The sequence below is a fragment of the Helicoverpa armigera genome, chromosome 21, assembly GCF_030705265.1.
Source record: "Helicoverpa armigera isolate CAAS_96S chromosome 21, ASM3070526v1, whole genome shotgun sequence".
Taxonomy (NCBI): domain Eukaryota; kingdom Metazoa; phylum Arthropoda; class Insecta; order Lepidoptera; family Noctuidae; genus Helicoverpa; species Helicoverpa armigera.
In genome coordinates this window covers 10,237,741-10,253,068 of record NC_087140.1, presented here as the reverse complement: position 1 = coordinate 10,253,068, position 15,328 = coordinate 10,237,741, and the positions used below count along the sequence as shown (strand labels likewise).

Genomic DNA, 15,328 nt, shown 5'->3' with positions numbered 1-15,328 from the left:
CACTAAAACTGTTTGCATTGCAACTAATATCCTAACTAGATTATCGGTACGACTGCAGATGTCTTATTATAATAACTTCGAAAGTACTGGACTTTAAAATAATCAAACAAATGGAACAAATATTTTTCACACATTCACCAAAATATCAGTATCCTAAAATCTATACATACATAAATTCAGAATTAATTAAATGAAAAAAGTACAGTTTCAGCCCAAACAATTGGCAAGCGCCCCAGTTTTCAAACGTTCGTGAAATATATGAAAATGTATGGAGGCGGTGGTTCCGTACAAATGCTGTCACAAACCGACAACATGGTTTTTTATTATTAATTCAGTTTTTTGTTCAGTTGGATTTTTTGCGACCGATGTGCGGTTTAGAATGTTCATGTATAATTTAGCGGCCCGCAAACATTTGACGGACGAACTGATAAAACCGTCAAAAAAGGCGAATTTACAAGCAAATGTAAATGAGGATTTTGTGAAATCACATCTATCTTGAATCTTGTAAGCATGCCATTGACTAAGGTTAAAGAAGACTTATGAGAAAACCAGGACTTGCCATATTACTTTAGGAATCCTACCTAATCAAGTTATATCGTTTTGGGAAGAAACCTTTAGATACCCAACAGTAAATATGCCGATGATGAGGGTGTTTATCATGCTTATTTAGATATAATGAAGTGGCATGTGGCATGACCATAATATTTTAATTAAATCATTACTAATCCAGCTTAATTAATGTAGCTATTAAAACAAGATAACATTTAATTGAAATCACTAAAATTCCGACCACAGCACCACATTAGCATTGACCAAACTGAACAGAGTGCAATATTTAATATTTTCATAACCGTGTTATCAATTCCAGTTCGGTTCACTAAAAGCCCACAATCCATATTGCAGGAATGTCATTCGCTTAAAAACTACCCTCGGAATAACAGACCGGCCGTTTTAGGCGACTAGCTGTGGTAGATAAAAAATATTCCATTTCCTCTGACGTTACTCTAGATACGTTTGTTTTTGTGCATATGTGTGTGTGTGTGTATGTGTGTTTGTATTTGTGTGTGTGTGTATAGGGAATTTTATAGGCTGTTCCAACACAAAGCTCTTTTGTACATAGGTATGTAGGTATGATATATACGGGTTTGTGTTGTTTTATTGTATGACTTTTTTCAAAGTGTGGTCTTATTGGAAATTGCCCTTTCTAGGCGTTGTTAGGTCTATGCATTTTTGTGTTGCATTTTTTAATAATGTTAGAATAAGCTAAGTAAAGCTGGAATAAAGCCAGTCTTTTCCTGAGTTTTAGCATATTTTAAAGTAAACAGACTAAAAATATTTGTTTTGTTGTTCTCTTCAAAAGAATTTGACAGATATACGGAGAGAATAAAACATTCACTAGTTTAGGTTAAACGATGTTAGTATGCAGGTGTAGTCTTCATTTTTATATCTGCAACAATAATGTAATACATCACTGCAACACGAAATATAAAATGAGATATCTTCAACATACATACCGTGAGAAAATAAAATATTTTATGTTAGGTCTAGCTTATCCAGGCTTTACTACTTTTAGCACATCTGCGCAGATCATAATCTGACCTAATAATAATATTATGAATGTATGCTCTGCTTTTATAAAGTTTTTATGGCTAAAATGGCATGTTACGAGAGATAAAATATGAATTACATGTTTATATATCTTAATGAATAAGAAATTCATTTCACACTCAAGTATTAGCATTTATGCTCCTCAAAAAAAGGGATAAAAGGCCTATGTTCAGTGATTCTAGCTGCAATCGGTGTTTCATATCTAGTTGAATCTAAGATCTGAGATTGCCGCGAAAGTTTTATTTTTAATCCCATAATGATTTTAATTTAAGTAAAACATTATGATTCTGCATACTTTCTATTCAGAATAACATTTTTAAAAGAACGCTATTTTTAGAGAGAACATCTTGAAAATGCAAAATAAAACCTAAGTAGTAGAACACAGAAAAAACTTGAGTTTTATTAAACACAACAGCCCGCTATTCTGAAAGTAATAAAAGTCTGGAACATAATATATTACTGAAAGGCTTTGAAAGCTAAAATGAAAATTGCATTAAAAACAGAAAAGTATGAAAAATCTTCATAAAATTTGAAATTAAACATTAACTAGAACAGCTGTTTTTGTTCAGTAGTTAACGGAGTATTAAATTCTTTCAGTTAACGATCGGTTTAACTGCTCCAAGTAATTGCTGAAACTGATGCCTGGCTTTTATGTTCAGCTCAGTATTAAACAGATAGCTCGCGAGTTTTGACTGTTTTGTTAATTAAAATACAAAAAAGGGATGCAGTTTCAGTTTCCCAAGCATATTTCAACACAACCTATCACCTTTTTTACAACTAAGACAGGACCAGGACAGTACAGGACAGTATTTATTAGTTTTAGGAGAAGATTTAAGGCATTTTAAAGGCGCCATTTTTTGTAAAACAAATAGGTTTAATTAGACATTGATACTTACAGTATATAATTAAATTGCTCAACTACATTAATTTCAACAGTAAAATAATGTTCACAAAAACTATATGGCATATAACATAAAATTCAGAACGTGGACCGCATTCGAACGATTTGAAAGCAAAAAGTGTCGAACGTCTCTTAACGACATTTTAACGACCCGGATGGTACGCTTTAAGTGATTCTTTAGGGCTCCAAGTCGTGACGTCATTGGGCTTCGACCATATTATGTACTTCACACAGTTGACACTACTTCTACAAATGATAAAAAACAAGAAGTAACTGTCTATCATTCATGATTTTCTTTGAGCAAGAAGTGACTTTCTTTAATTTGACCTTTACTTTGTAGGTACCTAATATACCGCAACTAGATGTCAAATACCCTCAGGTGATTTGCATAAATAATTGTGATAAGCATTATTTCTGACTTAACACCTTTACAATGCAATTTAAAATTAATTTGGAAACACCTTTTTATTTATGAAAGCTATTTGCCAGGAGTAAAAAAACCCTGAAGTACCTACTTACGTAAGTAAAGAAGGTAGGTAGCCTTTATTTTCCCACCCACACAACCTGAAAATAAACTAACATTTGTACTGAAACCTCAAGAATAATGCATACCAAGTTTACATCCCACGATTCATACAAAGAAACTGTTTAGTAACTACAATGTATGCATGTGTGCGTTTGAGCTTTACGCTCTCGTCAAAGTTCTCTCTATTGTTGGATCTACATACAAACTGTAGAACAATAAGTTCTTTCATAGTTACGAGTACGTAGTTTGTCAAACTAGTGTTACGCTTTTTAAAGTCTATTTAACTCTATTATGCATCTCCGTATGCACAAAATCTTATGTTCATAAAATAAAACTGCCACCTCTATTCATTTGTACACCAACGTTGGTCGCCATGGCGACATTCAGCGTCTTAAGTCGACGACAGCGCCACGGAATCGGTAGTAACTACGTACAGTCTTGTCTTGCGTCTTAGTTTACGGTATCGACAAGAGATGGCGCTGTGATGAGTTTCGTTCAAAGGAGGTTTTTCTTTAAATATTTAGGACTTCTTTTTTAAAATATTATGTCTTATATTTTATTGCGTCTTAGAAAGGTAGCAATTTTAAATAATAAGACAATAGAAATTTAATCGGCTTAGAGAGTATTTTGCTCTCAATTTGGTTCAGAATCCGGGTAAATCCGGATAAGCCTAATAACAGGTAGGCAACCCTTGCGACAAGGTCTTGTATTTACTTTTGCGAAATATTTTAATCAGGGTCGGCACATAATTACTTAAGTGGACATCGTAAGTGATTTTAAAAGATATTCATGATTTTGGGAGGTTGGCATAGGTACCTACTTAATTTTAAATACATACATACTATAATATGCTTTATTCTTTTAAATATGTTTTTATTTTGTATTATATTTTTATTTTGTAATATGTTTTTATTTTAAATATTTGAAGTTTGAAGTTTTTGTATAGGTAGAGGTACCTATAGTGTGTACCTACATATTTACTTGTAAATAAAATTTAACAATATCATCCCTCAAATAACTTCATTAAAAATACTATAAACATTTTAATTATCTCCTTATCAAACTACTACTAACAAGAAGCAAGTATCCTCCATTAAATAGTATTAACTGAAATTGGTTACAATCCCGCCTAGTCGGACAGTCGCGACTGCACTTGACAACTGCACTAATGGACTAAAACTTTGTTCCTTTAATAGAAACAAGAACTACTTCTATTTTGTATGGCACAGTTTAATATCTTACAACGTTGAGAACTAGGGAGGATTTTAATTTATTTTATTAGTCTTTTTTTGTTATAGTTTTTTTTTTCAATCTGATTTCTCAGCGAGGCTATATTTCAGAATGGGATTGAAATATCAAGTATCTTAGGTGGTTTTCTAAAAAGTATTAGGCCTCTAGAAAAATCATCTCATCTATCAATTCCCAAAACATTATCCATAGCCAAATAACTGTAAATCATCTTAAACCTTTCTACGTTAACACTTATTCCACCGCCTATAGTCTCGAAACCAATTCCCCTAAGACATGCCTAGTATGCTAGTAGTCCTATCTCCTTAAGCTCCACATTCATAAATAAACACGAGTCTTAGAGCAGTACCGTCTTGATTAAATTAACTCCCACAGTGCAGTGCTGTAAGAGCCGAGACTCGACGCCAAGTCTTAGCCTCCCTTAATAACTGTTATATCTCTTATTCCACTCAAAACTGGATTAAAGCGGTTGTAACCAGCTTTAACCGGTTCTGATGCTGCCTTTTATAGTGTTTTAAGAATATCTGTGTGTAGTTCTAGTTAAGTGTGGGTATTTTTTTATTTAATTTGCACATGAAGTGTTCTAGCTTGTAGTAAGTTTTACTGGAAGAATTTAAGATTGATACCTTTATGGAATTTATTCAATTTATTAATGTTGAAAATGACAGTCAAAACTTGCTGATTTCTTGCTCTTATCGCTGGATTATCGAATGATCGATGATTTTTATCCCAAATTGATACTTAAAAGCTCCTTCTAACAAGTTCAAAAAGAAACATATATTTGCCAGCAATTAGAGAAAAGCCGGTCATAATGAACCGCCCCAAGCATTGCGATTCCGCCGGCGATCTCAGATCATAAAGTTACGCCATAAAGCTGATTTACAGCTGAATCGTTTCACTTCAACTATTCTCTAATATCTGATCCTCATTCCGATGTAATACCTCGTGGATTGAGAAGAAAAGGTCGGGCTGAATGACTAGTAATGGGTTTATCAGGTGTTTAAAGGTAAAAGGTTGTAGGCTAAAGTAGTTATATCATATTCAGATGTGTGAATGTGATTTCATAATTTTTGGAAATCATTATTATCCTTCTGCCCTTATTGCCATTTGATTTGTGATCGGCACAGCATGCTTTTTTCTTCCATTCTCTTCTATCTGCCCTCGTCTCAAAAGCTTCAAGCCATATCGGCTTTCACACAATCCATCTATGGTTTTTTTGACCATCCCTTCCCTCTGCATATATTTATCGCCAAACCCTCCCTCATAACAGAATTTAAACTATTTTTCTAGCAAACATAAAATAGCATTTTCATTTCCAGAATATATTTTTCTATGTTTATTATTCGTCCGTCAATTCAAACATTTCTCATCGCTGCCAAATCATTACTTATATCAAGACACTGAAAGATACATCGTAAAAAATAAATAACGTGCCTTGAGCACAAAACTCGGAACAATTTTAAAGTGGGTCCGCTCAGCATTAAGATTTACAATCAAAGTAAAAAGTTTCGCTCGACTGAAATACGACAAAACATTTTTGTTTAAAATATACTTTCTTTTGTTAAACAAGGTTTCTCTTCGTGATGCTTACTTAGATAGTGAAATGGGGTTTAAAACAAATGAATTATGAAAGTTTCAAACAGTGTTTGTTGGTATATGTTACTTATTATATTCTAAAGCTTGTAGTGTCAGTCTGAGAATGAAATAAAACCATTCTTCTGACTGACATCTGGATGTTCTTTACAATTGTATAAAATATGGGACCCGCAACCCAAATTGAGCTTTTTGAAAATAAAAATGAAAAAAGAATTTTAATCGATAACAAAGTTGATATCAACAGTACTGAAATTGAGTTGACCTCTCCTTTTAAGTGTGAAAACCCCTGTGCCAGGAGTTGCCGCTCTGCCTTATGCTTGTGCTTTTTATGCACGAAATAAATAGTACCTAAATCAGAACTTTGAAATCAAACCCGTAATACGATATCGGCGATATCCAATGCGGTTTGAATCTTTACTTTGAATTAAAATTGGCAGGTATTTGAATCCGCGACAGGTCTTATCTCATAAGCCTTTAAATCCGCATAAATTGAAATACCCAATAAATATAACTCTAGTATCTATACGTTTTAATTGTGTCGCAACAATAAATCGCTTTGAGCGCTGAAAGCGTAATCCAGCGCCCGATTGATTGCTATTTAATCAACCAATTCTCGATAAAACGCCAGCTTTTACGTTCATAATAAAGTAGTGTATTTACGTACTTTTATTTTTGAAATACTTACACACTAATAAATTGTAATTGACATATAGAGCTATGAAAAAAAATATCCTTAATTGCATAAAAAAAACAACGAAGAAAATCGGATTCAAGTAAAAGGTTTATATGATAATAAAACATGTTAGCGTTAGCATTTTCATTTTTCTCCGTCTCTCGTCTCTCATCTATATGTATTTATCTCATTCATTTTAGAGGTAAGATTAGCCGCGGACAAAAGTACGTACTCCGAAACCAACCATTAGTTGACTACACTCGAATATACTCAATAGGTACTTTTTTTTAAATTTTCATAATGTTCATGTAATTAATAAATTAATGTGTTTGTTTATATTGTTTCAGTTGAGGCAGTAGCGCAGTAAGCAGACAAGATGGCGGCCTTCGTAGCCAAGCAGATGGTCGGCAACAAATTGAGTGCTGTCAAAGGTGAGTTCTTTTTTATTAATACACAAGTGCTTTGATTACTAGAGCAGGATATGAACGCAATTTAACGAGCATAATATAGGTATCCATGGTAAAATAGGACTGGTTGGTTATTAAGTATAGGAATAGAAAATGAGACGCTATAGGTATATTTTATTTACCATTGTTTTTTAAATCCAAGAACATTGAATTCGTATACATAATAATTCCGAACCAGATTTCCAATTTCACTTCTTTGACACTTTAAATTTTCAAAGTATTCCCCATAAAACATCAACTCCCCGAACCCATAATCAAAACCCATTAAAAATTCCAATCCACCATTAAAGAAGATTAAGAAAACTTTAAAAGTGTGTCCGCGCCGGTGAGCTGAACTCGTAACGAGCGCAGCTACGTGCCCGCCGCTTATTTAGCCAATAGCGAGGCGCCGTGTTGTGACGTACCGTCGCGCTCGCAGTTCTAGCGCTCATCGCTCGCTCACGCGATTTGTTGCTGACTGTCCGATTGTGTATTGTTGAGACAGGCGGTTGTGGAGTTGTGAAGGATTTGATGATTTAGCATGTGTTGTAGTCAAATATAATGATTGAAATTCAGCTGCTGAGAGAGATGTTTCATATTTTCTGAGTGTGCTCTAAGTAGATACCCTACTTAGTTAATAGATGGCAGCACTAACAAATCGTTATGCCTCATAATTTTGCAATAATACTGAGCAATAAAATATCCTATAAGAAAAACTAAGCCAAATTAAGTGCTTTGTCTTAATGTATGGTTTCGCATCCACTAAAACTAATAGTCAGGCTAGAAAATCATATAAGGCGAATGAAGCTCATACTGGTAGATCCAGATAATGTATGTACTACTAATCACTTACCACTGTCGCTATGTAACGCCAACAATCAGCCTCCTATCACGGCTTATTTACACAAACGCTGTCAATCAACAATTACCACCATTAATGCGGGGAACGGGAGACTCCCCCAAAGTCCCCGTGGGGAACAAACATTTACAGTACATTTCCCCGCGGACGAGTCACAAACGGTCCTCTTTCGTGACAGATTATTATATCTACTTCTACTGAAAGTAAGCCATACCAATTTTGGATACAACACTAGCCGTTGTCCCGCGGTTTCACCCGCATCCTATCGGAAATACAATGCAAGATTATCCTCCCCACTCAAAGCCATTTAATGGTTACTTAAGCCATTCCTTAGTGAAGGATTTGTATGACATTCCATCACTAAGGAGTGACTTAAGTAATCATTAAGTGTCTCTGAGTGGGGAGGTATAAGATAAAAATTACCGATAGCCTTCTTCAATAAACATGCTATCTAACATTGAAAGAATATTTCAAATCGGACCAGTAGTTTCCGAGATTAGTACTATTTTTTACATACAGATAATGTTCCTCACGTTTCGAATATAAGCTATAGATAAGTTCAGTTTAGAAGTAAATTCTGTGACGCCACCATGCATGATTTAAGTAAAGGATATAAGTATATTATATGTATGAGTTCTATAATTAAATTCCATTAAAACCATTAACATTAAAACGGGTGTAAATAAAGGAGCTAATTATATCATAAAATTATTTATTTATATTTCATTAAGCTAATAAATTCGATAGAAGTTATTACACTCGGTAAATTAATACCTTATGGCACGTTTATTTTATTACCTAGTTTATTTCTTCTTTTTAATATTCGTTATTTCGTTTACTTACAACTATAGCACATTTCATTGGACATTAAATTATTTAAATAGTCATTGTATGTTTAATTGATATGAATGAAATCGGAATACAAATTGGAGAAGGCATGAGAGACCAAGTACCTAATACGAAATACATAGTAGTAGATCATCAGTTAAAAGAATTATTTAACTAGTCGTAAACAAAATACATCAGCACACATTTTCTGTTATAAACACTCTCAAGTATTAGTAAAAAGAACATAATATTTTGAGAGACAATAACGATAATGTCTTAACATAATTTTCAGTCTTTACACATGTATTACATTTTAATAACAAAACGTAGGTACCTACATTGAATTCTATCGAATAACCAGTCTATGTACTGTAATATTGCAAAACATATAGTACCTCACGCTTAACTTAAACTATGTAACATAATACATATTAACTCAATGGCTTTGGGTATTCCATTAATTATTGTGACCCTTCTCAAACTATTGGTTTACCAATACCCGCGTTCCACGTACATTGCTCGTTGCTGATCACACATTTACCTAACATCGTAAACGAATACGCAATGTATTGTAATTGTAAATCAGCTGGTATAATCCATGCAATACTCCTTATTATGAAAGAGGCTGATTAAGACTTTCTTTCTCATTCCCCCTCGCACGTCGGGGCTATACCCGTCTTGCTCGCACTCTTTGACGTAAGCCCTTTTGATTTTTTCCGTGTTATCGGGTATGAGCATTTGTTTTCGTTTTTTCGCTTTCCGGGTACGTTGTGAGTTGTTCCAAGTGAATGCTGGTTCGTTAGGGCTCTCCGGCATGGGTGAATGGAATAGCTTTTTACTGATTGGCTGTCCAGTCTGCTTCCTTATCGGTGAATCTGTCTCCATCTGAAAGGACATAGGTTTTGGGTTAGAATTTATGTTCGTTAGATTTTTTTAGAAGAAGGTTTTGCGAGATAGATGGCTTGTTATTTGTTTTTATTGGTAGTTTATGCTGGAGGATGTTTGGGTGTTTTATTTAGACGCCTTTATTGGATAGAACTTTGTCTGTAGTGGGTGATAATAAATGAATATGATAAGTACTGATGAATCTGCCTAACTTAGAATTTCTGAGTAGTTCAAGCAACCTTAAACATGGGTAAAAGGTTTGCAATACAATGCTATTATGCACGCCATACTTAACAGTCATTCGCAACAGGTACAATCCATTCAAGCCTTTAGGAATGTCCAAATGACCTCTCAACATAATGCAAGCTACCTGTCCAGTTAAAAAAACAGTCAGGTAGCTTTATATTTAACTTAACAAGACCAAAATAGACGAGAGTCAAACTAGCCATTTAATATTAACAACATTGAGTTGAATGAATTGAGAACATAAATGAATAACTAAAGTCCCACGGTAAATGACGCGGTTTAATTGGAATGGACGTAATTAACTGGATAACAATTATATACATGAAGTTATATTTGTGTTAATAATGGAAACTTTATTATAACAGACATATTTGATTACTTTAAGCACTCATTAAATTATCAACTAGCTTCCGCCTACGATTACCCATGTCCCGAGGGAACTACTTCCCGCATATGGATAAAAGTAGCCTATACGTGTGATATTCTGATATATTGTCATATACTACATTGGTGCTAAGTTTCATAAAAATCCAATCATTAGTTATTGTGTGAGAGATTAACAAACATACATTCAGACTAATGATGGCTAAATAGGCTGAATACATATTAATGACCTACTTAACATCACGCACACAATTATAAAATTGACCCTAAAAATAACCACATCCTATCTTATCAACAAACGCATTTACGTCAAGATTGAACATCAAAACATTTGACAGACGCGACCGTTGAACATTCAAACTTAGAACACACACAACAACCTATTATTACAAGAATGATATTAAAAACTTACCGTATCACAGTCCGAAGCGAATTCCAATGAATTATTGAGTATATTATTAGCTATTAACACAGTTAAATTCTCTCTTGTTATCGTATTTATAGGCGTTGACATTGCATCGTCCATTTTTGAAACTGGTTTGATAAATTACGTTTTCGGATGCGCGTGCGCCGCTTCGAGGTCGGCGTAATACTAGTTGCCAGAGACAATATTACTCTTGCTTCTATGGGACCAGTGTTGCTAGTTAAGAATTTTAATAACTACTAAAAGTTTTTTTTTTTTCTTTTTATATTAAGGGCTTTTATTCTTTAGTAAAGTATAACTTTATGTTACTTATGTAACTAATGTGTTAGAAGCACATTGCCTCGACACTGCGATATAATTTTAAAGTCTGGCTTATTAACTAACCCATAAACAAAAAAAACGGAGAGGTTTAACATGTTACACGCCTAATTAATTTAACTTGAATTTGTAACACTCAAAATGAATTAAAACATAAAGTAAATAAAACAAGGTAAATTCCAATCAAAGTTATCAATTTATTTTCATGTCCTTAACACACAAAAATATATTGTGCAGTCACTATTCAACTAACAAACAACAAAAAAATATATGTACGAAAGAAGTGAGAACCTCTTCCTTTTTGGAAATCGGTTAAAAATTCACTTAAACAATAAGTTTGTAATGTAATCACTGTAAGTAAAGAGAAAGACTACTAAACTAACAAATAACAAAAAAATATACCAAAGACGTGAAAACCTATTCCTTTTTGGAAGTCGGTTAAAAATACACTCAAAAAATAAGTTTGTACTACAACTATTATAAGTAAAGAAAAAGTTTTTGGTTTTTAAAACTAAACGTATTTTAAAACTAGCGGACGGAGTAAGTTTGCCGAATGCGTGACTCATTCGAGCGTTGTCGCGCGTATACGCGCGTACTTTCGATATTAACTCGTCAAAACTCAGATTATTAAGCGCCGAATGTGCCACGTCGTCGGCTAAACTGACCACATGTAAGAAAAATACGCTAGTATGAAATACACACTTAGTTTCAATTCATACAAAGTTCTAATACACATCTGGGTAACATACGCACCATTGTTTTAGAAATCAGTGTTCATTGACTGATATCAAAGGCATAATGCAGAGGACTTGATCTGTCCCGACGAATGTTTGTCAACTTCACAGCTTGTACATTTGTACCGTTCATTTTATCTTTTATCGCTGATTCTGCAAAGTTAGGCATAATGTTCACATGCTCCTTTACTCTCGATTCGTTCACCAATATTCTGATTTTATTGGCATTTTTATTTGCATTTATAACATGATCGACAGCAATTGGAGGATTCTTGTCATTAACAAGTTCTGTCTTAGGCCCAATATTAATAACAGGTTCTTCTATATCATTTAAGAAAGGAAAAGAACGTGGCATATTCTTCCAAATCTCTAAATCATCTTTCAAATACTTCTTCTTAATATACATTGTGATGTTATCCACCGAGTTCGTACACTTAGTCTTTTCGGTAAAGTTTTGAAATTCTGCGAGCAAAACCTTTAGAGATTTCGAATAAGCTTTGCAATAATTTCTGATGATTTGACTGGCTTTGATGATATCTTTGGTAGTGGTGCCTTTTTGTATCTTCATGTCATGGAATCCTTCAAGATTGAAGACGCAGTTTTCGAGCTTCATTTCTTCGACTTTGATATCTTTGATTATCTTGGCGCTACTTGTCTTTTTGCTGTGGCAGTACAGCTTTGGGAAGAGCTCCATCAGATACTTGGAGGTCGGCGGGTAGCCGGACAGCAAGTTGAACTCGTGGAGACGACTGGTGGCTCGGTCCTCTGGTGATAGCGTACTTTCCTGGTATCAGACAATCAACATTTATATTATGAGTTTGACGGTAACATCAGTTACTAAAGAGGCTGACAGCACCCAAAACAAAATACGTACGAGAGAGAAGCCTGATGGCGGGACGTTCGTAACAAAGTATAAGTTAATAGCTTTAAAATGAGTAGAGAAATCAAAAATAAAAATCAAGTGAGTTCTGCATTTACATATGGATAAGTTAGTGTTAAGTATACATTTTATCAATGTACGTTAATAAGTAAAATAGATATTTTTGTTAGAAGATCATTTTAAGAGGAAGGTTTAAATATTTTTTTGTATCGAGAAAAGTTTTCGAGAACGTAGGTATTTTGAATTTAACATGGTTCTCAGAAATATGTTCAAGATTCATATATTTTTTTTTCGCAAAATTATAGACAATAATATGTGACGATTATGTCTCGATAATTTATTTATTTAGAGCATTTTTCTCAAGTTAATCTAAAAGAATCACTTCATAACACTCCAAGTTTAGTGACTGCTGCTGGCAAGAGATCAAATAAAGCAAAATGATCTTTATTCGATATTTCCTTACGATTTTGGCAATTTTCCCAAGAGTTTTGGCAGTTAAGCAGAAAACGGTAACACTCAGCAAAATATACCGTAGCAAAGGATTTAGGATTCGAGAAATCACACATTTTTCTGCAATTTCGCGTAAATCTCGAACTGATTTGGATGCATTTGACTATGCTGCCTTATAACCTTTTATTTTCAAAATCAACTGTTAACCAGCATCGCGCTATGAGAGTGAAGGAATAGTGAGTACACCTGTCTCTGCGCAAATGCTCGTGCACTATAATATGTCCTGCACAGCTGGCTGATCTCCTTACACGAAAACAGCCGCCATGGCCGACAATCAGCCAGGACACCTTTGTTATTTTTTTTTAATTGCTCTCTGAATTAATTTGCAAAAAATGAGTGTAGTTTGCCAGTGAAATTATTATAACTAAGAGCCACACTGTTGAATTAGGGAAACCTGTAATCATAGTGAAGATGTTATATAAATAAATATTACTAGCCAAGGAAGCTACTGACCATCGCCTCCAGCCTATGGTAGTAGTCACAGACTTGTCGGAACTGGTTCCTCTGGCCGCAGTGAAGCCACACAACAAGAGCCCGCCTCACCGTCACGCTGCTGTAAGCGGGAGAAGGCGGCTCGAGCAGAGAGTGAGGGCTTTCTGACATCACTGAGTAGTGGCCCAGCATTGTGCTGCAAAATTAGTGCTAAGGTTATTGCTGTAGGGTTCATTTTGGGTTGATACACGAATGAGACATCAACTATCATGTTGGTGTCTTTAAAACAGTTGGTTGGAAAAGCAAATATTGACTAGACTCCACAAAGGTCATCATGCCTGAACTGATAAATAGAAATCCCATGTTTAAGCTCCAATATATTTTACAGATAATAGGTAACTACAAAGCTGGTTATCATTGATAGCCATACTTGCAGACTAGCTAGTTATTATCTGCTTCTTATAAGATTAATATTGCCAATAAGATTAAAATATAAATAAATTCCTAGTACAAGTTTAATGTCTTTGACTTAACCTATTATTGGAATCGAACGCTTCAAAGACATCCCGGCAGTGAGATAATCGATGGTTCATTAAGTAAGTATATTAGTTTATATCAAATGATATATGATGTACCTACTAAACTATTTCAAGTCTACTCTGCTTATGTTCATGATGTTGTTTCACGATAAGCCTAAACATAAAACAACAAACGACCAACAATAAAAATAATTTGTAGCGAACGAAAATAGTTCAATTTGTAAGCAAATAAACAAAATGGAAGTTCTCTGCTAAATTATCGCAATCATCTATTGTAACTGTTTTCTTAAATATTTCAGGTACGGCTATAAAAATGTGCTGTTTTTTCTTTAACAAACATTCTTATTGCAAAGAGTTAAAGTTGGAAATCGTGTAACAAAGATATTTTGCGAATTTGAAGGGAAATATCCATAAATTTTGTTTATAACTTCCACAGAGTTATAACCTTGCTTATAATATTCTTGAGAACTAACTATTGTAAGAATTTCAACAGTAAAGAGATTAACTTCATGAGTTCGAACTAAACAATTGTATTGTTTATAAATACTACAGATGTGGGACCACCCTTATATTGTTGTCAGCTGTAAAATGTTACAGATTAAAGTGTTTTCAAGAAAGTTACAAAAAAACATAGCATCGTGGTTGCTAACCACGTAAGATTTCGTGTTCACTGTCACCCTATATGATAAAAAATAGATAATTCTACTGGTATTAATGGGTTAACAAAATTACACAAATACATTTCATAAAAATGAGGTAATATTCTGGTAAGTGTCTTTGATTGATCAATGATGATTAGAACACTAATATTTGATTGATAATGATTACAATATACATTGTTACAAAGAATCATAAAAAGTAAAAATATTTATTTTGAGTCAGGCAGGTATACCATGAACGAAAGAGGGTTATCGTGTAACATCAACTAATTCCACTGCGTAAATACTTACTCGAGCGTTTAAAAATATACAACAAAAAAAACTCCCTATCTATTTATTTGATAAGACGATACGATATGCAACTATATTTTCGTCTATAATAAACAATCATTTGACTCACTTCAAACAGTTCTAATTCTACACGACTTCCGACTTTAATTTAGACTGAAATTAATACAAAAAACAGCTTACTTACCAAACAGTTAAACACAATTCTTTTCACAACACTAAAAGCTTTAAATTCGACAGAAAATTGTAAAAAGATTGATTACTATAAAGTAATAATATATGAAAGAATCAATAAAGCAATATGTCGGCGGCCACGCGATATCGTGCGCTCTGTCATAAGAATA

At 33.8% G+C, this 15,328-nt stretch overlaps 2 protein-coding genes across 2 annotated transcripts in view; one reads left to right on the top strand and one right to left on the bottom strand.

Annotated features, from left to right (window-relative positions):
- The window catches only part of LOC110376027 (complexin), a 250,194-nt gene that overhangs the window by 163,099 nt on the left and 71,767 nt on the right, over positions 1 to 15,328 (top strand). The window contains exon 3 of the mRNA XM_021334350.3: positions 6,900 to 6,983. Coding sequence (XP_021190025.1) covers positions 6,929 to 6,983 — 55 coding nt within the window. The 5' untranslated portion in view covers positions 6,900 to 6,928. The remainder of the gene's footprint in view (positions 1 to 6,899; positions 6,984 to 15,328) is intronic.
- Positions 11,120 to 15,321, bottom strand: LOC110376026 (uncharacterized). The gene is made up of 3 exons (XM_021334349.3): positions 15,172 to 15,321; positions 13,520 to 13,694; positions 11,120 to 12,460 (listed from the first exon to the last, which is right to left on the bottom strand). Exons 2-3 carry the CDS (start codon positions 13,688 to 13,690, stop codon positions 11,717 to 11,719), a joined length of 915 nt encoding a protein of 304 aa, XP_021190024.3. The 5' UTR covers positions 13,691 to 13,694; positions 15,172 to 15,321; the 3' UTR covers positions 11,120 to 11,716.